The 18,133-nt window shown below is 44.0% G+C and overlaps 1 protein-coding gene across 1 annotated transcript in view; it reads right to left on the bottom strand.

Annotated features, from left to right (window-relative positions):
* Positions 1–2,138: 2,138 nt before the first annotated feature.
* Positions 2,139–18,133, bottom strand: part of KIAA0319 (KIAA0319 ortholog) — a 28,231-nt gene continuing 12,236 nt past the window's right edge. The window contains exons 8-20 of the mRNA XM_044426540.1: positions 17,989–18,121; positions 16,299–16,527; positions 15,261–15,384; positions 13,042–13,174; positions 11,982–12,130; positions 9,964–10,115; positions 8,843–8,981; positions 6,196–6,355; positions 5,361–5,503; positions 5,148–5,270; positions 4,949–5,039; positions 4,113–4,204; positions 2,139–2,317 (exon numbers count right to left, since the gene is read on the bottom strand). Coding sequence (XP_044282475.1) covers positions 2,139–2,317; positions 4,113–4,204; positions 4,949–5,039; positions 5,148–5,270; positions 5,361–5,503; positions 6,196–6,355; positions 8,843–8,981; positions 9,964–10,115; positions 11,982–12,130; positions 13,042–13,174; positions 15,261–15,384; positions 16,299–16,527; positions 17,989–18,121 — 1,847 coding nt within the window. The remainder of the gene's footprint in view (positions 2,318–4,112; positions 4,205–4,948; positions 5,040–5,147; positions 5,271–5,360; positions 5,504–6,195; positions 6,356–8,842; positions 8,982–9,963; positions 10,116–11,981; positions 12,131–13,041; positions 13,175–15,260; positions 15,385–16,298; positions 16,528–17,988; positions 18,122–18,133) is intronic.

Below are 18,133 nucleotides of genomic sequence, written 5' to 3'. Positions count from 1 at the left end.
GGCAGTGCTGCCGGTTGGAGAAAGAAGAGGTAAGGAGAGAGGAAGGTTATTCATCTGCAGTTATTTCTGTGTCTCCTGCTATTCTCCTCCAAGTGAAACAAAGGGGAAAGATAAAGAGTGGGGAATTATATCATCTGGCTAGGTTCTTTTCTGAGCCACTTTGAAAAAGCTATTTTTAAATATTGCAAGGGTGGAGAGGTAGGCTGTTCACCAAAATCAGCGATGCTTGGATTTGGCCCCAGGTGTCCGCTCAAAGAAACCCCCAGAAATAGCAGGCAAGAAAGAGGTCCTGTTCACATTAACTTGGTTCATGCGTAATGTGAAATGTTGCAAAGTTCTGCTAATGAAAATTCCTAAGCAAATGCAGTTTGTTGGCGTCCTATTGCAGGTTGAAAGTGGCTCTTGCAACTTATGTGACTGTTCCACACTCTAGTTCACACTGAGGCCAGCCTAATCTCCTTTGACCCTCCAGATCGAATCCAGTGTTCCACTGCATGAGAAGCCTCACTCTGCATTGACTTGCGTGTGGTCTGCATGCACTGTTCAAAGCCCCAAAATAAATAAAATGCATTTCCAAAGATTCCTGTCTTTGATGTTAATTTTGTGGGGTTTTCCCCTGAAGACCAGTTACATCTATGTCCCAGAGATCTTTCTAAATATACCCTTTACTTTAAAAACATAGGGATCAGACCGAAAGGTTAACAATCGGTTGGTGCATGGTGCAGAGTGTATTGAACAAATAGGGTGTATTTACAATTCTGCTGTTGTAGAGTGCAAGCATTTTCCAGTTACATTATGGGTGCTGTCCTATGATGTAGACCTCCTGTTGCTCTGGTTTGAGGGGCTGGGGTACCTCACTCGAGCAGCAGAAGTTTGGTCCAGTGGTGATAAGGATTGAAAAGCTGAGTGTTGTGGGAACAAAGGAGTCCTTTGTTCAGCAAGATGTGAAGGCTTCCCATTGCCCCAAGCTTCCCTGAACTTCCAGCCTGTAATATGAGGAGCTAATACAGTTAATTTCCTTCCCCTCCTTTCAGTTTTAAGGGAGAGGAATTAGAAGACGCCAATCCTCAGCAGAGGGATAAAAAAGACCAAATTCTCCAGCCTGGCCCATGCAAACCAGCAGGATGTAAAAACCTGCAGTTTTTTTACCAGGGAAATCAACATTTCCACCCACAGATTGTAACCAATGGAGGTGAAACTAATAATAATTTAAAAAATCAACAGTACCTGCAATGCCAGGTGGCAGGGAAAGGAAAAAAGAACTTGTTGAGCTCTGGATGGAGTGGGAAATGTACTGCTTTCTCCGCCCTTACTCCAAGACCACTTTGAATTGCACTGTATGGTCTGTATAATTTTTATTTAGAGAATGCCTTTTTCCCCGAGGCACAGACTTCCTAGGCATTCTCCTGTGCAAGCATGAGCTAGACCTAGACTGGCCTCGCTTCAAAATATGCCACTAGGTCACACAGGTACCATTTATAAAATGGCTACTGCTACACTACCTTATCCCAGAATGCACTAAAGTACAGCATTACAAACACCGAATTATCACACCCCGCATCCCTGTAGGGTGGAAACCTGTGGTGCCCTCCAGATCATGCTGGGGCTTTCAACTCCCATGTGCCCCAGCTAGGCTGACCAATGGTCAGGCATACTGGGAGCTGTAGTCATACAGAGGCTTCCAATTTGGGTCCTGTAGGGTCAGTTAAAAGTGATGAACGAAGATAGAGGCTGTAGCTACACACTGCTTTTAATAATGAAGGTAAATTTGCAGACTGACATAGGGAATCCACATAGATGCATAGCCACTTTCTGTGGCAAACACAAATGTAGGGAAGGTTTTGGATGCAATCTTCATAATGTAACCGTCTTGGCTCAACTTGAGTAGTAACCTTTAGATGCCCATGAGATGTTACATAAATAGCATCTTCACCTATGTATTTTCCACTCATCCCATGTGATGCGTTTAAAAGGTGCTATCTATTTGCCAAAGAACAAAAGGAGGAAAATCTGCCAGGTCCATTTCCCCTTCTGTTATGGTGAAAATTCCATCTGCCCCAGTATAGTTCTAGGAAAATAATGGAGAGAGATCCTGCATTTCTTAGTGTAGCAGATCAAGTCTTTTCAGTGTAGTTTGTTTATCTGCCATTTGAGCTGTAGCTGAAGGAGACGCCATTTTTAACCAAACCATTCTGGATGTTCCTTGGGTTTGCCCTTTCCATCTTCTCTCTGCTGAAGATGGTGTCCTGGTCACTGTCAAATTCGGACTCTGAAACCATCAAGCTGGAATTGTGCTCTGTACTTCTATGCTTTATACCTGAGATACAAGAAGGGGAAAACAAAGCTTGCTTGGCATGCCTATTTTTACGATTTGATGCAGCAACATGGTCTCATTAACAAGTCCAGGAAGTCATGGCATGTCTCAGGCCACATAAATAGTCACCCAGATCGAAAGTGCTCTTTAAAGAGGAGTACTTCCCTTGCAATGTTCCTAAAGATGTTTTGACTAAAGTTACTCCTAGGCAGAGGTCTCCTCTCACTAGCAATCTTAAAGGCGCTGTCCAGCTCCCCTGTATTCTCTTCCTTAACAGCCTGTTTCTCGTAAGATAAAAAAAGGGGAAAAGTGAGAAAGCTTCCTAGGGCTGCAAATGGAAGATAATGTCTTGTGGAACCTCTGTACAACCTCTCTACCCAAGGCTATTGCTTAACTTGCTTGATTCTTTTGTCAGAAAATTGATACCTGCATTCTATACAGAGAGCCTTGCCTTCTCTCCTTTCCTCCTAGTTAACTTCTAAGTGGTGCTGCATTATAGCAAATTATTGTCACTGCACAAGTCTTGAAAATACATTTTTTCACATTCAGAAATAAGATTCTCTTTTCTCCATTCTAAAACATACCAGGAAAGTGCTTTTAAAAACACAGGCAAAACTGGAAGATCATAACATCATAAAAAACACATAAGCAAATGCTGAATAACAGAGTATGACTGTTGAAAAGTATGGGCTGAAAAGCCCTGGCATTCAGTTAATGAAGCAGTGCAGTTGCACAATAAAAACCTTGTCTGGAAGCACCTTAAGTCTCTCAACATCTTTCCCAGTCAGTGGCTCATCAGAGAAGTGTGACTTCATCATGCATTCCTAAATCGTGCAACTGTCTGACTCCTGTTGTGGTTTGTTAAAGGAATGGGAGAAGAAGGATGACAACAGCACATGTTTCATGGAATAAATCCACTGCCAGGGATGAGAAGCTGCATAGCTGTGAACAGCGGCTGCCACTCGCCTCTGATGAGCATGCTGATTGTACGCTATTGGTCTGACAAAGCTGGGTGAAATTTCTCAAAGATGTTCTGAGAACAATTGAGATTGTTCATTTTTTTCACGCTGCCCCTATAAGTTTGTAGAATTTGCTCCAAATAATTCTCCACGGTTTGTGAGTGGCAGCAGCCATTCCCACCCCCCACACTTTTAATGCCTTGGGGCTATGCTAAGTATGGAGCATTGTGAAAGATGCAAAATGGTGGCCGGGTTACAGGGTTGGCCCAAGACATTTTGCTACCTGAGGATAAAACAAAATGGCAACCCCTCCTATTCCTGAGACAAGTACTCCCTCCTGCCTTCTCTCCCATGAGTCTGGTAGAGAATTTCTTCTCGTCCAGGACAATTTCAATAAAATGGCATCATCCTTCAGTGGGCAGCCTGGCTTCCCAGTTTCTCTACTCATCCGTGAATGTCCAAAGGCCCTTTGGGAACAGATCTAGCTTGGACTGTGGCTGAAACAGGGCAATTTCAGTTGAAGGCAGAATCAAAAGGAAACCAAAACAATATATGCTTTAGTGTAGAAACCACAAGACAAACTAATTTAATGGCTGGTTGCCTCAGGAAAAATACAATGGCATCACAGAGACCATTGATTTACCCTGGCAGGAGCTTTTGTAGATAGCCTACTCCATCAGATGCCATTATTTGCTCAACTGTAGAATCAGCAGATAGGAGCAAAGAAAAATTAGGTATCTCTTGAAAACAAAAGTCACATTAATTTAAAAGTCCCATACTAAAAATAGCACAGATGGAAGACCAGACAGACAGAAGACAGACAGACAGACAAGCCATACCATATTTGGGCCTGAGTTCCATTCTCTCTTGATCATCTATATTATCCAAAATTGTGTATTTTGTTTTCTTTCTTATTTTGGTCCTCTTTCTGCTAAAAAAGTGAACAAAATAGCTGGTAATCCAAGTATGACAGACAATCCACAAATGTTGTTTCCTTAGGAACAATCCAAACAGCAACTTTTACTTCACGTGCAGCTTCCCGTGAGCTTTAAAAATGCAGCTTTGCTAGTGGTGCTTACTGCTCATAATGTAACCCTGCGGGTGGAGTTCCATATAAGAAGCCAGCTTGCAAGTGCCAAAATGAAGGTGCTTACATCAGTGCAGTTCAGCTTCTGCTCTGACTGTGTGGACAGCCACACATGAAGCTCTGCCCTCCTCCCTGTCTTATGAATAGCACAAATAAATCGCTATACATATGAATCAGACCTCATTTGATGCCTCTTGGCAAGTTCAAAGAGCAGATAAAGGGCGGATTTTCAAAATAATCAAAATAACTTTGCACGCAACATAGGGATTCTAACCATCCAGTACGCGGTACAGTCTTCCCCTACTCCATCTTGGATCTCAACAGACGGACACTGTAGTTCTACCATCAAGTTGGGAGTTTCCCTCCCCCTTCCCCCTTCTGCTGCCCCCCCCACCAACAAATTTGCTTTTTGTAACAACTTGCCTGACAAAGAGACCTGGAATTCTTGAAACCTTGCACATTTTGGCAGTCTATTGGTTGGCCTAGTTTGGTTGGTATTACACCCACACAAATTCATCTAGCTTTGCGACTGAGTGTAGAACCAAGGGCTATACTGCATTTCATTTAAACTGAATAATTACTAATTACCTTTTGCAACAGCAGATACAGAGCCAGGCTAATGCCACCAGCAGCATGATCACAATTAAGGCAGATGCGGTTACATAAAGCACACTCCATTCTACAAGATAGACACAGAATGATTAGAGGGGCTATTAACTTGTGCATTCAAAACAGTGACTTTACAAATTACTGTATTCCACGTCCATTCCAGTTCCTCTCAGCTCACCGCAATTACTTTCCCCATTGTTTAGGTACCGCTGTATCAAATTTTCCATCCATAGTTGAGAGCAGATGCATCGCTTGGTGATGGGATCACAATTTCCATGTCCAGAGCATTTTAAGAGACAAGCTATAACAAGAAAAGAACTGACACTGTTCACATTGCACAGGGCGTTGGCGTTCAGATAATGGTGATCTGCTCTGTAGCGCAAATACGTACCGGCTGTATCAATACGAAGCACTTTAAAAAGCAAGAAGTCTGGCTTTTCCTTCAAGAGCTCTAAATGTAGCTTCTGCACAACATCTGAAGCCTTTATCTCTTTGAAAGGGTGGCCGTTCTGAACATAGAACACAACAGCTGTGCTGAAGAAAGGACGCATATATGAAAGAACTGTATTATAAGATTCCAAATGCGTTAGCCTGTCAATTGCAATCAACATTTCTCATTTGACCTTTGCATTGCCTACATCGTATCAAGTGTTCTCCCCCTTGTAATGGCCCCTCTTTTCAATACATGTTTGACTGTCAAGAAAGCTGTTGAGTTCCAGCCTCGTGAAGTTCAAGAAACAAACTAAACATTGCAAAAGCAAGAGTTCCAGATTTCATTCAGAAAGTAGTATTCTTTTGCAACCAGGTGGCAATTTATGCCCTCTAAGATTTGGCCTATAGATCCCTTCAAGAGTTCCTTCAATACTAACCAGCATAGCTAATAGTGAAGGATTATAGGAGCTATAGAAGCCAAAGCAGCTAGACTCGATGGCTGGATAGGCCAGCTTGGCAGGCCAGGTTCGGCCTGCATGTTGCAGCTTCCCCACTGCTGAGTTACAGGATTGCACTGTTCATTTTGTCACACACAGCGGCTGTTCACATGATGCGCCATCCCACAGAGGGCATGGGCAGCTGCCCTTCTAAATGTGGTTGTCATGTTGTGCAAACCCCACATGGGCATGGGCTATACAAGGGGGTTGTTGTGTTGTCTGAACTCTCTCTACCTACAGGAATTGTCACTAGAATGAAGATTTCTGTTTTGTATTGGTTTTGGCATCTCTCTTTACCTGGTATCAGAATAAGCCTGGATCTTCTGCACTTTAATGTCTGAATCTAAGACATTCAGGAGCACCGCCAGCTGTCGCACGAGAGTTTCTTTCTGTTGTTCAGTCAGCTGGCCAACACCCACTTGCAAGATCAGTTCCACCAGGCCACTTTTCATAGGGTCTGTGAAGGCACAAATAATGCACATCTTTCAGAGCATGATGAATGTCCTCTGACTGAATTAGCATTCCCTCGGAATTCCCCAATTGGCAATACAAGTTCCACGCTGATATTTGCAAAGTGCCAGTCTCTTCCACCCAGTTGCTCAATATTCTTTGCCCATTGAGTGTTACAGCGCTTTTGTGTGGTGGTGGGGAATTACCACTGTTTTTAATATGTGTGAACCACTTAGGGATAGCACATGGATATCTAAAGTACTAAAAATAAGATAAAATAGAAGATCAGATACCCTAAAAATAAGTAAGTAGGTCATATATTGTATATGAAACTACTTATCTCAAATGCCCTTCTAAAATGTTCCTTTCCAGAATCTGTCCACCCCACCCTAAGTAAATGCACATGGATCTGTTTACAAAGATAGGCAAAATGATTAGTGGAGCGAAGCAGTTGCAGAACTGGGAAGTTGAGACAAAGAAGGAAAGAAGCCAAGGAGAAGAGGAAGCATGAGAAAAATAGGATAATGGAAGGAATCAGTATTCCATTTTCCATAGTGATCTGCTTACATATGCTTTATTTATTTCAAAGCCTCTAGATCATGCACTTAACACAGACCTCTTGGCACTTGACAAAATTTAAAATAACCATATCAAAACCGAAACAAACAAATTATAAAAGCCAACACATTGTGAACTATCTAACTAAAATAAACTAGCAACAATAAAATAACTACACCGGAGCATTAAACATGGGTCATCTTGAAAAGCCCTTAAAAAGAACAGCCTTAAAAGGCCCTTAAAATGTGTAGGATAATTAAAAGGTCTCCACCTGGCACCCAAAGACCCAAAAGGCAAGCCTTTCTAGGAAGAACATTCCACTATCATGGTGCCACAACTTAAAAGGCCCTTCCTCACTTGGCAGGGGTACTTTGATGAGAGACGATCAGTATCATATCTTACAGGAATACAAGAAAATACAGCAGAACAGGATATTCCATTCTTTTGTTCCTGGAAGTCTGAGGCAATTTTCTAAAAGAGCAACTGAGCAGGCAAAATGGGAAGAAACATGCACCTCTCCCAAGTTAAGTCCATGACACTGGCATTACTTTAAATTGTCATTTGAGTGTGGTGGAGAGGTTAGAGTCCTGGATTGGGACTCAGGAGATCTGTGTTCTCGTACACACTCAGCCATGAAACTCACTGGGTGACTTCGGGCCAGTCATAGACTAGCCTAGCCGACCTCATATTGTGAGCATAAAATGGAAAAAAAGAGAACCTTGGGTTGCCTTGGGTTCCTTACAAGCAGAAAAAATGCAGGGCATAAAAACAAGATTGCTGCTATCATTATTGTTGTAAGCCGCCCCGAGGTTATTGTTGTAAGCCGCCCCAAGGCTTCGGCGAATGGGGCGGCATAAAAATGTTTTAATAAATAAAAATAAATAAATCATCATCATCATCATCATCATCATCATCGTCGCACCTTTTGGCACACCCATGTTAACTTAATCCGGCCAAAGGACTGAGATGAAGGAACCCTGGTTATAAACAGCTAAATAACTAGTGGAAGCATTCAGCCGGCCAAATCACAGGACAAAGCACAGCTCAGAAAAGAACGGGCTCTTTTTTATCACTTGGGCAGAATGAAATTCAACAGATGGCACAAAAGCTTTGGAAGAAATAATGCTTGTATTCACAGGCTAACACAAAGAAATGGGTCCAATTTCTACCACATTATACATGCTGAAATAATGTTCAGTAGCCAGCTAGATTTATATAACAGCCTACTCAGAGGTAGGGGCCCTGAAGCCCTCTAGATGTTTTGGACTACGGCTCCAATCAGCCCCAGATGGCATGACCAATTGTCAGCTAATGGGCATTGCAGGCTAACCTATTTGGAGAGTGCCAGGCTCCCTCCTGCTGGACTAGCCCCATCGCTCCCACTGCAACACTGTGACGGTTCTTCCATACATCTACTCGTAGTGACTACCGGGTCAAGTGGGGTCTTTGGAACCAATGCAGAGATTCTGTCATTAAGAAAACAGGGTGGTAAGGATTAAGGAGACCGCAGCCACCCAGGAAGCATCAAAACCATACTAATGGTGGCAATGAGAAATGGAAATAACATTCTAGCTGAAGCAACTGGGGAGAGAGGAGAAGCTTCAAGAGTCCCACAATGCATAGACTGCCTATTGAGGCACCTCTTTCAGAAAGTCTCATCACTCTTCCAGTTACTAGAGAATCCAGAAACTGAATCACAGCATCTGACTGCACGGTTCTCTGCACCTGCTTTAGCGACCTACCTTGAATTGCAATAGAGATTCAGGGTGATAGAAAGAAACCTCAAAGGCTTTAGCACCAATGGGAAACCTGCTACTGACCTACTGAGCCAGGCGTTCACATACGAATCGGAGACCTAGCCTCGTAGAAGAGAGGGAAGGGTCTGGGAGGAACAAAAGCCTAGCATATGCTATAAATATCCTCTTCAACATCATACCAGGCCGCACTTCCACAAAAGCGGTGTCGATGTCTGAATCGCCTTTGCCATTGGTGACTTTCAAGTGAAAAGTATAGCTCCCTTCTACAAGATTTGTTAGCTGCAGTACTGCCTCATGGTCGGAGCCTTGAAGCACATCCTGCAAAAGTCAGAGTGTCAGCAGTGAATATACCACTTTAGATTCATTTTTACCCCAGGCCAGTGTTTTTATAACTGCTCATCAAAAATCTGAGTTAGAAGAATACCTTTGCAGAGGGCTGGAAGCCAGGAGAGTAGAACAGGTGGGGGGGGGGGCAAATCCAGCCCTCTGGGGTTCCTCAGAAGGTCATAACCCCTTTCCCCCAAACACAAATTATTTGGCAGCTTCCCAGCTTCTGCAGAGGATTTTTCCTGATTCTAAAATGTAGAAATGCCTCCCTGAAGTCTTAGCTTTAAACTATAATCTTTGGATATTTCAGAATTTTTGTTTTTGAATGATGATGCATTTTGCTATGACTATTGCAGGAATATAGCCTGCAAGAGCTTTTCCCCAATGGAATGCACCCCTCAGGCTAAGAGTCTGAACACCCCTAAACCGGGTGATATGTGTTGACTGCAAACTGCTGGTTTTGGTTTCAGTTATACCAGAACTAAGTCTCAAATTGTCAAGTTATCCAAAGGACAAGGAGTCCCAAAGACCTTTGGGTCAGCAGCTCAATTTGGAATGCTGGGAGAGTCATATGGGGGCTGTCACAGAATAGCTGCCATGGGGAGGCTTGTCCATTCACAAATGGCATTGTTCTTTTGTGGCAGTTATTTTGCAGAAGGCAAACTGCTGAGTTTGGTAGACATAGCATAGGGCCAGTTTTGGAAACAAAGGCTTTGTAGCATATCCATCTCCCAGTTATTTTGAGAATGATAATTCTTCAAAACCAAAATAAAACCCAGGAAGAGCAGGGAGACTGGTAGACATCATAAAATGTGTCTCAGGACATTTTGGTGGCCGTGGTGCAGCCTTGAAGACCACTGCAACCATGCGCCATATTGGCTTCAATTATCCTGCAACAGTGCAAAATACAGGGCACACAGACAGGAATATTAAAAGATTCAAAACAGGCCAGTGACATGATTAACATACTTACTCCAGCTGCTGGGCTCTGCCCATCCCGAATCCAAAGGTAAGATACAATTCCTTGGTCATCGGTAGAGCGTGAACCATCCAAAGCAATCGAGTTATTGGGCAGAACAAGAAGGTGTTTGCCTCCTGCATGAGCCTTGGGTGGACGGTTGCTTTCTACGGAGCAGGAACATAAAGGAGGGAGGGTTTTGTTTCAAGGACAGGTCAAAAATGGATATGGTAGCCCAAAGGCCTGGCTCGAATGATCAAAATTCTCAGGATGTGTTTGGAAGGGGAGGAATCAAAATAAAAAATAAGTAACTGCTTGATCAGTTGTACATAGAAATGATGTAAACTGTTAGTATATAGGAAATCAATAGACCATAGAATCCTAGGATTTTTTTAAAGGCAGACCATGCAAAACTGAAGCCAGCGCACCTACCCAGTGCCCTAAGACATCAATTGCTGACACAAAAAGGCCATATTCCTTTACTCACAACCAAGCTAACAGAATACAGATGAAACACGGGGGTTGGGGGGGGGAATCATCAGCTAATTATCACCAAAACTATTCACAAGAGCCATTCGATAGAGGCTGATTTGATTATTACGCCACATTCTTCCTCTCTGTTGGAGAAATCCCCAAGGAACAAGAGAAGATGAGCGAGTTAATGAGCTCCACCCCACCCGACAAAAACCTCACTTACAAACCAACACTTAATGCACATAGCAGGACACACAAAACCATTCCTCCTTTTTCGCATCACTGCTGCCACTTGCTTGCAACCCAGGCAGAAAGCCAGCAACCACGGCATCCTCTGCTCCTCTTTTTGACCACCCATATTGTCTGGGCCAGAGTGTGAGGGAGGCAGGCAGGCAGGCCAAACTGGGAAAGAGGAGGAGCAACTCTGGAGGGGGACCCTGCTGAGGTGGGAGCCCTCGGCAAGGATCCAGCTTGCCTACCCTGATGGTTTTAGAGCACGTGACACAGTCACTCTGATGAAGCTAGGCAGATCTGTGTTTTGCAGCGCTTGCGTGGGAGACTGACTGAGATGCTGCCATGAAAGCTGGGATATAAATGTGCTAAAGTAATAGATTTAAATAACCCTGGCAAAAGGAGTCAGTAGTCACTCATAACAAGGGAGAGGGGAGGTGTGAACATAAATAAACTTACTTAAATAAATATTTTTATCTGTTCTTCACTGCTCTTCAACCTGCTCAGATGTGCAGCAGCATATAAATGTTATAAATAAATAAATGGCTGTGCTGATGATCAGACCCACCATAGCCACCCTCCACTAAAGACCTCAAAAACGTGTGGAAGAACAAATCGAAGAAAAAAATCAAGACACAAAAACAACCGAATGGTTTAGAACAAGATCCTGGCAAGTGAGACAGGCATGGAAAATGAAAGCAGGGGGAAGCAATGAGTGGTTAAAACAGGGGTCCTCAAACTTTTTAAACAGGGGGCCACTTCACTATCCCTCAGACTGTTGGGGGGCTGGACTATAGTTTGAAAAAAATATGAACAAATTCCTATGCACACTGCACATTAAGAATTAATTAAAATTAATTTAAAAATAATTCAAATTAATTCAAATTTTAAAAAATAATTAAAAATGCTCCGTTCACTCGGGCTGCAGCAGAAGCCCAAGATGAGGTGGGAAGAGCATGTCCATATTCAAGGGACATAGCTACAATGTCTGTGATTATGTTGACGGGGGGAAGACGGGTGTGATTGCCGGCACGCTCATGCAGGGAAGGCGGGCACGATTGCAGCCATCTCCCCCCCCCACAACCATGATCGCAGCCATCTCCCCCCATGATCACAATCATGCCCATCTTCCCTGCATGAGCGCGATCACGATCGCAGCCTTGTCCCCACTGAGTACGCCTGAAGCAGGCTGGATAGATGAGCATGGCGGGCCAGATCTGGCCCGTGGGCCGTGGTTTGAAGATCCATGGGTTAAAACATAGAAGAGACTCTAAGGAAGAGGTTATGAATCACTTGTTGGTCCGAATAGAGCCTTCAAAGATACCTACCCTCCTTAACAGTCACGGAAATTGTAGCGGTGCTACTAAGTCCTTGATCATCCTTGACGGTCAGTCTGAAACGATAGGTTCCAATCTGCAAACCTGTGACGGTTGCTACTGCGCTGTCCGCGTTCTCCATTTGCAACGAGCTGGGGCCACTGCAGCAGAGCAAAACAGACAGTAACATTTACGAGGAAGTGAGACCCAGAGAACATGAAGAAGCACCATGAGGGATCGAAGCAAGGGTCTTTCTAGGCCAGCATTCCAGCCACATGGTGGCCCACCAGCTGCACCTGGGAAGCCTATAACTTGGCCTTGAATGCAATCGCACCCGCCCATTCATGTTCCCCAGCATGGTGAACTGCCTTTGATGTGGGAGGTTCCATTTTGCTATCATGACTAGAAGCCACTGACATGCATAGGAGTGACCTAAAATAGTCTGCAAGCCTGGCTAGATGGCTGTCCCATTACCTCCTGTCCGTGCACATATCCTCAGAGCACACAGATGAAGGCAAATGATTCTGTAAGCCGCCCATAGAGCATGTGAATGAGGCAGAGCCATTACACACAATGAAATTCTCATCAGGAAGCACCCTTAGACTTCGCCTTGCTAATACAGAAAATATAATCAAGCTGAAAGATTCCTTGTTCGAATCTCATGCCGCTGGTTGGCTCTGGTTAGACTGCTTCTGCCCCAGAACCCACATGCCCCAACTTTTCAAGCTTATTTCATTAATCCCAGCATCCTGTGCTTTTGACAAGGAAGTGTAGTAAGAGCATCTTCATCCTCTGTGTGCTACTGTGCCATGTCCAGGGAATAATGGAACAGCGAGCCCAACCGGGATGTCAGACACCCGCAAAATAGTGCTAAGTATGTCAGCTTCTTGCAGCCACGATGGTGAGCATCGGCCTCAGGGGAGGTGGGCAGGAGGGTGCGGTTGCACTCATGTCCTGCTTGCGGGCTTCCTGTGGGCAGCTGGGTGGCCGCTGTGTGAGCAGCAGTTTGGGACTAGACGGACCCTGGGTCTGGCTCAGCCTGCTTCTTACATTCAAGGTCTCTACAAAATACCTGGCATTTTCCCAGTGATAGGAAGCGACGCCTAAGTCATCAGTGCTCCTGCTTCCATCAAGAACAGTGCTCCTGACAGGATATGTCAGCACTTTGTCTGGACCGACCACGGCTCGCGGAGGGCTATTCTCTTCTGCAAAAAGAGCATTAACAACAAAACTATGCTAAATGCAGATTGTGTTTTTTAGGCAATCACTAGCCAGGATTGTCCCCACCTCCTTGCTTTAAATCGCTACTGGCTCGTGAACAACAGTCATGCAACCAGCAGCTGCAAAGGATTTGTCCGTCATTTACTGATTTATAATGCTTCTTTACCACTCAATGTAAGAAACTCTCTAAGTGACTGGCAGGATAAAATAGCAGAAACACTATTAAAATACTCAAGTACAAGCATAACAAAATAGATACAAACCCATTTTTTAAAAAAACCAACTGTGGAAAGCAATTAGATGAAAGCATTTGCTTCCCGCAGCTTGTCCTGACCATAAGAAGGCTGGACAAAGAGCCTTTGCTCACACACTGCAAAGAGCAATGCACAGGTTCCCAGGCCAGCCTCTCCCAGCAGCAGAGAGAAGCTCACACGAACCTTTGCACTGGTCTTTCAGGCAGCAGATAGATGCTGTCACCCTGGCCTGTTCTGGCCGCAAGAGCCCAGTAATAGGACCGAAAGGGGAGACAGTTGTCCACTTGGACCCCTCACTGCCACAGCTAGTCTGACTTCAAGGCTAGCACAGCACTGTTTGCAGCACAATGGCAACCACGCTGCTCTACAACCAGGAGAAGAAACTGCCAAAGGTCAAGAGCTGGCATGGTGCAGCCTGGACCCTGGCACAAGAGGCCTGTGGCCCTGTCTGGCACGCTGGCCTCCACTCAGTTTGCTGGGAGAATTTGGGCCAGTCACCAGCTCTCAGCCGAACGGATTTCAAAGGGTTGTTGTGAGGATAAAACGGAGTGGAGGCCCACCACAGGAGGTGCCTCTGGTTCCTTACAAGAGGGCAGAAGTGAGATGTGCATGCAATTCATAATAATAAATGCAATTCATGGTTCCAGTGTCTTCCCCACTGCTCTAGACAAGCAATCACCTCCCCACCTGCAGACTCCAAAGCAGACGGTTGTGGGGAGGGCTCCAGGAACTTTGAACAGGGCTAGGATACGCAAGGCGATTTCATAGCAAAGACAGAGGTGGCTCTAGCAGTCCTTTCTCCCCAGACGAAAAGAAACAATTGGTAGCTTTCTTCAGATGGCTTAGGAAAGTAAGAATAAGGCTCTATCCTGGAAAGAGCAGCCCAGGGAATCAAGGCAGCCAGAACACGTAGGAGACACTGTGGATGGGGAAGAGGGGAGGTATGAAGACGCATGTAGGTCACCTTTCCCTCTCCAGGTGCTTTGAGGCAAGGCAGCCAATTGGGAAAAGGACCGTTTTGAGGTTCTGCCCTCTTTGGAGTGCTCCCTCCCCAAGCAGGTTTGGCTGCTACCTGCTCTTCTGCCGTTTTGTGCAGGGGGAGTTGTTTTTATTTTCACAACTTTCAAGTTCTGGTTGAATTGGTTTTGTGCTGCAACTGTAAGCCTTTGATTTCACTGTTCCACTGCTACTATTTGCTGTTTTAGGGCTGCATTGATCTTATCTATCTGTAGCATCATTAGCCCCCATGGAACAAAGGTACTGAAGGACAGCAGACACTTTTAACCAAATAGGCAGGAAACTTCATCCTCATGGAGCAGTATTCTTTTTAAAAAAATCACTGTGATATCTGTATCTTAACCAGTTTCTTAATCAACGTGCTTCACCATCAGTTCAAATCATATAAGAACCAGACTCAGGAGAGGAGACCAGGAAAAGAGGTAAGGAATACAACAGAAAGAAAAAGAGAACTTTAAAAGACTGAACAAACACAGATGGGTGGTGAATTTTCTGCATATGAACAGCAATGAGGGCTTCTAAAATTGGGAGTGGAACAGCAAAAGGGATTCTTTCAGAAGCAGACACCATGAAGGCGGAGTCAGTTTCCTCCATAATTCTGACATTCAGCTCTCACAGCCCAGCCTCTGATTCAACCCAGGCCCCAGCGATGGAGGTTCCAGGACTGCCTGGCTGCCTCCCCCTCCTCCTCTTTCTCTACTTCACATGAAGGACCAATTAGATTTGTTAGCTCACATACAAAGATGCTTAACTAACAGCCAATTGAAGAACATTCTGTGCAGGCTATAAATCTGCCTACCGGGCAGGACTACCACTGTGACTTCGGCTGTGGACTGTTGCTCAGCAGAATCAGTAACCGTCAGCTGAAAGGTGTAGTCTCCTTCTTGCATTGAAGACAACTGGAGATATGGACTCCTCACTCCCTATCAATATATGACAGGGTAGAGGAGGAAAAGTCAGGAGGTACAAAGTGTTCTTCCATGTAAAAACACATTTATCCTAAGACATCCTAAGAAGAAAGTAGCACAGCCTAAGATCATTTAGCAGAGTATTATTTTGAAGAAATCAAAATCAAACCTAAAACACGAGACCAATTTCATAGAAGCTATTCCAACTGAATTTCAGAATGCTCATTTATGCCAAAGTGTCATTTGCGGCTTCATCCTCCAATGGAGCTAACCAAGAACTTTTCTAATAGAAGTTTTGACCAGCCATAATGTCTTCTGCTGTTGAGACAACTTGGATCACTGTGGCCAGGAAAGAACACAGAGCATGCCAGGTGATACAGGCCTCTGGGAACTGACCACAAAAACAGAAAGCTGTTTGCAAAATCAACTCAAGCAAGGAGAATATAAAACTTCCATCTGTCTGAGCAGACCCAGGCCTACCTTGCTTCAGCAAGGAGGCTGCATCTGAACAACTGATACTAGCGACTTCAAACACAGCATGATGGTTTTGTTCTCAGCTTTTTGCACAATTCTACCACTACTTCTCAAGCACAGCAATACACTTGCAAACATTCTGCAAAATTCTGACCACTTCTGAGAAAATGTAAGAAAACATTGCCATCAGCATACTCAACCCTTGCAGGGGTTTGTTTGCATGACAGTCAAATGCTATTAAACTCAAATGCTGTTGCACTAGTCAAAGAAAAAGGAACAAAAAAATACCAAAACTCCATTTCAAAGTAATGCTCATCATTCGTGGTCTCTATATTAGTTCCACATAACCACAAGGCTTCTGTTCATGTTCGGCACACACCACAGAAATCCTGTCCCAAAAAGTTATGAAATACAGAAGAAATGGTCTAACATGAAGCCAGGTGCTCTCCAGTTACCTGCATTGCGACCACCTTGCCTTTACTTTTCGGGCTCAAGGACCACTCATAGCTGATGATCTCATGATCATCATTGCTCTGGTTTCCATTCAGTGTGATGGAGTTTCGAGGCATACTAATTTCCTGATCTGGTCCAGCATTGGCAACAGGAGGATAATCCACTTGTTCGTTGACTCTCAAAGAAGCTAGAGTAGAATTAGTTGCTCCATCAGAGTCAATGACTATTAGCCTAAAGAAAAGGAAATGAATGTGGGCAATTCATACTTTTGAAGGTATGCTTTCTCCTGTGCTCAAAATTCTTCTGATTATTGGCTTGTTCAAACTTAATCTCTGTCATACACTTTTTTGGCCTTAATCCCATGTACAGTCTCCTGGGAGTAAGTCCCGCCAAATTCCTCACTGGACTTCTGAGTAGGCATGCATAAGATGATGCTGTCACACCAATGGTTCACTGGACAACTTCTGGGCCTCAAATCGATTTCACCTGACTCCTCCAACCCTAATAAATAAGTATTGAAATGAACAGTAAACTGTTTTCTCACAGCCATACTTGAAGGAAAAGAAACTGCATTTGTAATGAAATAGAGTTGATCTTGGTTACACATTTGAGAAAAGCAAAATGCCAGCATCCATCTACTTCTCCAGAGGGATCCTTTAGGAAGCAAATTTATTCCTAACCTCCCCACTTGCAATGATCACCTAATACTGTTCCTGTGTTTGTGTGCTTTGATCTGTGAAATCAAAGATCCAAACAATAGACCAGGATGAGTAATATGTCATCCTCCAGAAGATGTTGGACTCAAACTCCCATTAGCCCCAAACAATCAGGCCAACTGTCAGGAATTCTGGGAGTTGTCTAACAACAACTAGTGATGTTCAAACTTCCCTCCTCCACCACAGACCAATGGGCTGGAACCAAAATAGCACTCACACTGGGACATTGAAGATGATAAGGTAATCTTCACAATTCTTTCTTCCCCTTGCACATGCATGTGTGCCTCCTGAAAGCTTTTGAAGGAATGCTTTCTCCTTGGGACTGGAGGACACACTGGAGAAATGGGAAGAAGGAATCAACAAAGATCAACTCCCTGTCCTATTGTCCAAGCAGGCAATATTCTATGGATCCCAGGGCCTTTTTTGCATGGAATTCAACTTCTGTTTACAATTATGCTAACCTATGGAATGGGTTGCTGAATTCTGAGTAGTTGTGTTGTGCAAATCCAACCACACTAATACATCATGGTTTGTTAACCATGAATTATCCATGACAATTATAGCTTGTGACTCTTGATTGTTTAAACCATGGATTGTCATGGATCCAAAATCATGGGTTGTTTCACCAAGCTCCATAGACAGGAGGAAAGATGATTAAAACAAGAGCAAAAACAAAACCAGCCACTCTACATGCCAGTACTACAGAGACACAAAGGATTTAGGGCCATAGGAAGGCTGCAGATAAAAGAGGAGCATAACAAACAATGCCAATATCGAGAAAACAGACCAGGGTTTAATCACTCAATCAACCAATCACCAGACAAATCCTGGGTAGGGCAACCAGCCATGGACTGAATAAACCATGGGTTAGCATTATATGTGAATTAGGTCCACAGAATGGTTCCTCAAAATACAGAAGTCAGCCTTCCCAGGCTCATTAAAGCACATGCAGAAAACAAGAATATAGCCCACTCACCTGAAAGTGTAGTTGCCAGGAACAAGGTTAGACAGGTGCAAAACAGGTGTATCAGCTGATGCTTTCATTTCTCTCAAGGGTCCTTCAATTTCTTCCCAGTGGTAGCTCACTATTTTGGTATCATCTCTACTTTCTATGGTCAAGA

Source organism: Varanus komodoensis, unplaced genomic scaffold, assembly GCF_004798865.1.
Source record: "Varanus komodoensis strain SLA01 unplaced genomic scaffold, ASM479886v1 scaffold17, whole genome shotgun sequence".
Taxonomy (NCBI): domain Eukaryota; kingdom Metazoa; phylum Chordata; class Lepidosauria; order Squamata; family Varanidae; genus Varanus; species Varanus komodoensis.
Note: the sequence above shows the minus strand (reverse complement) of the source record. Positions and strands in the feature narration are given on the sequence as shown.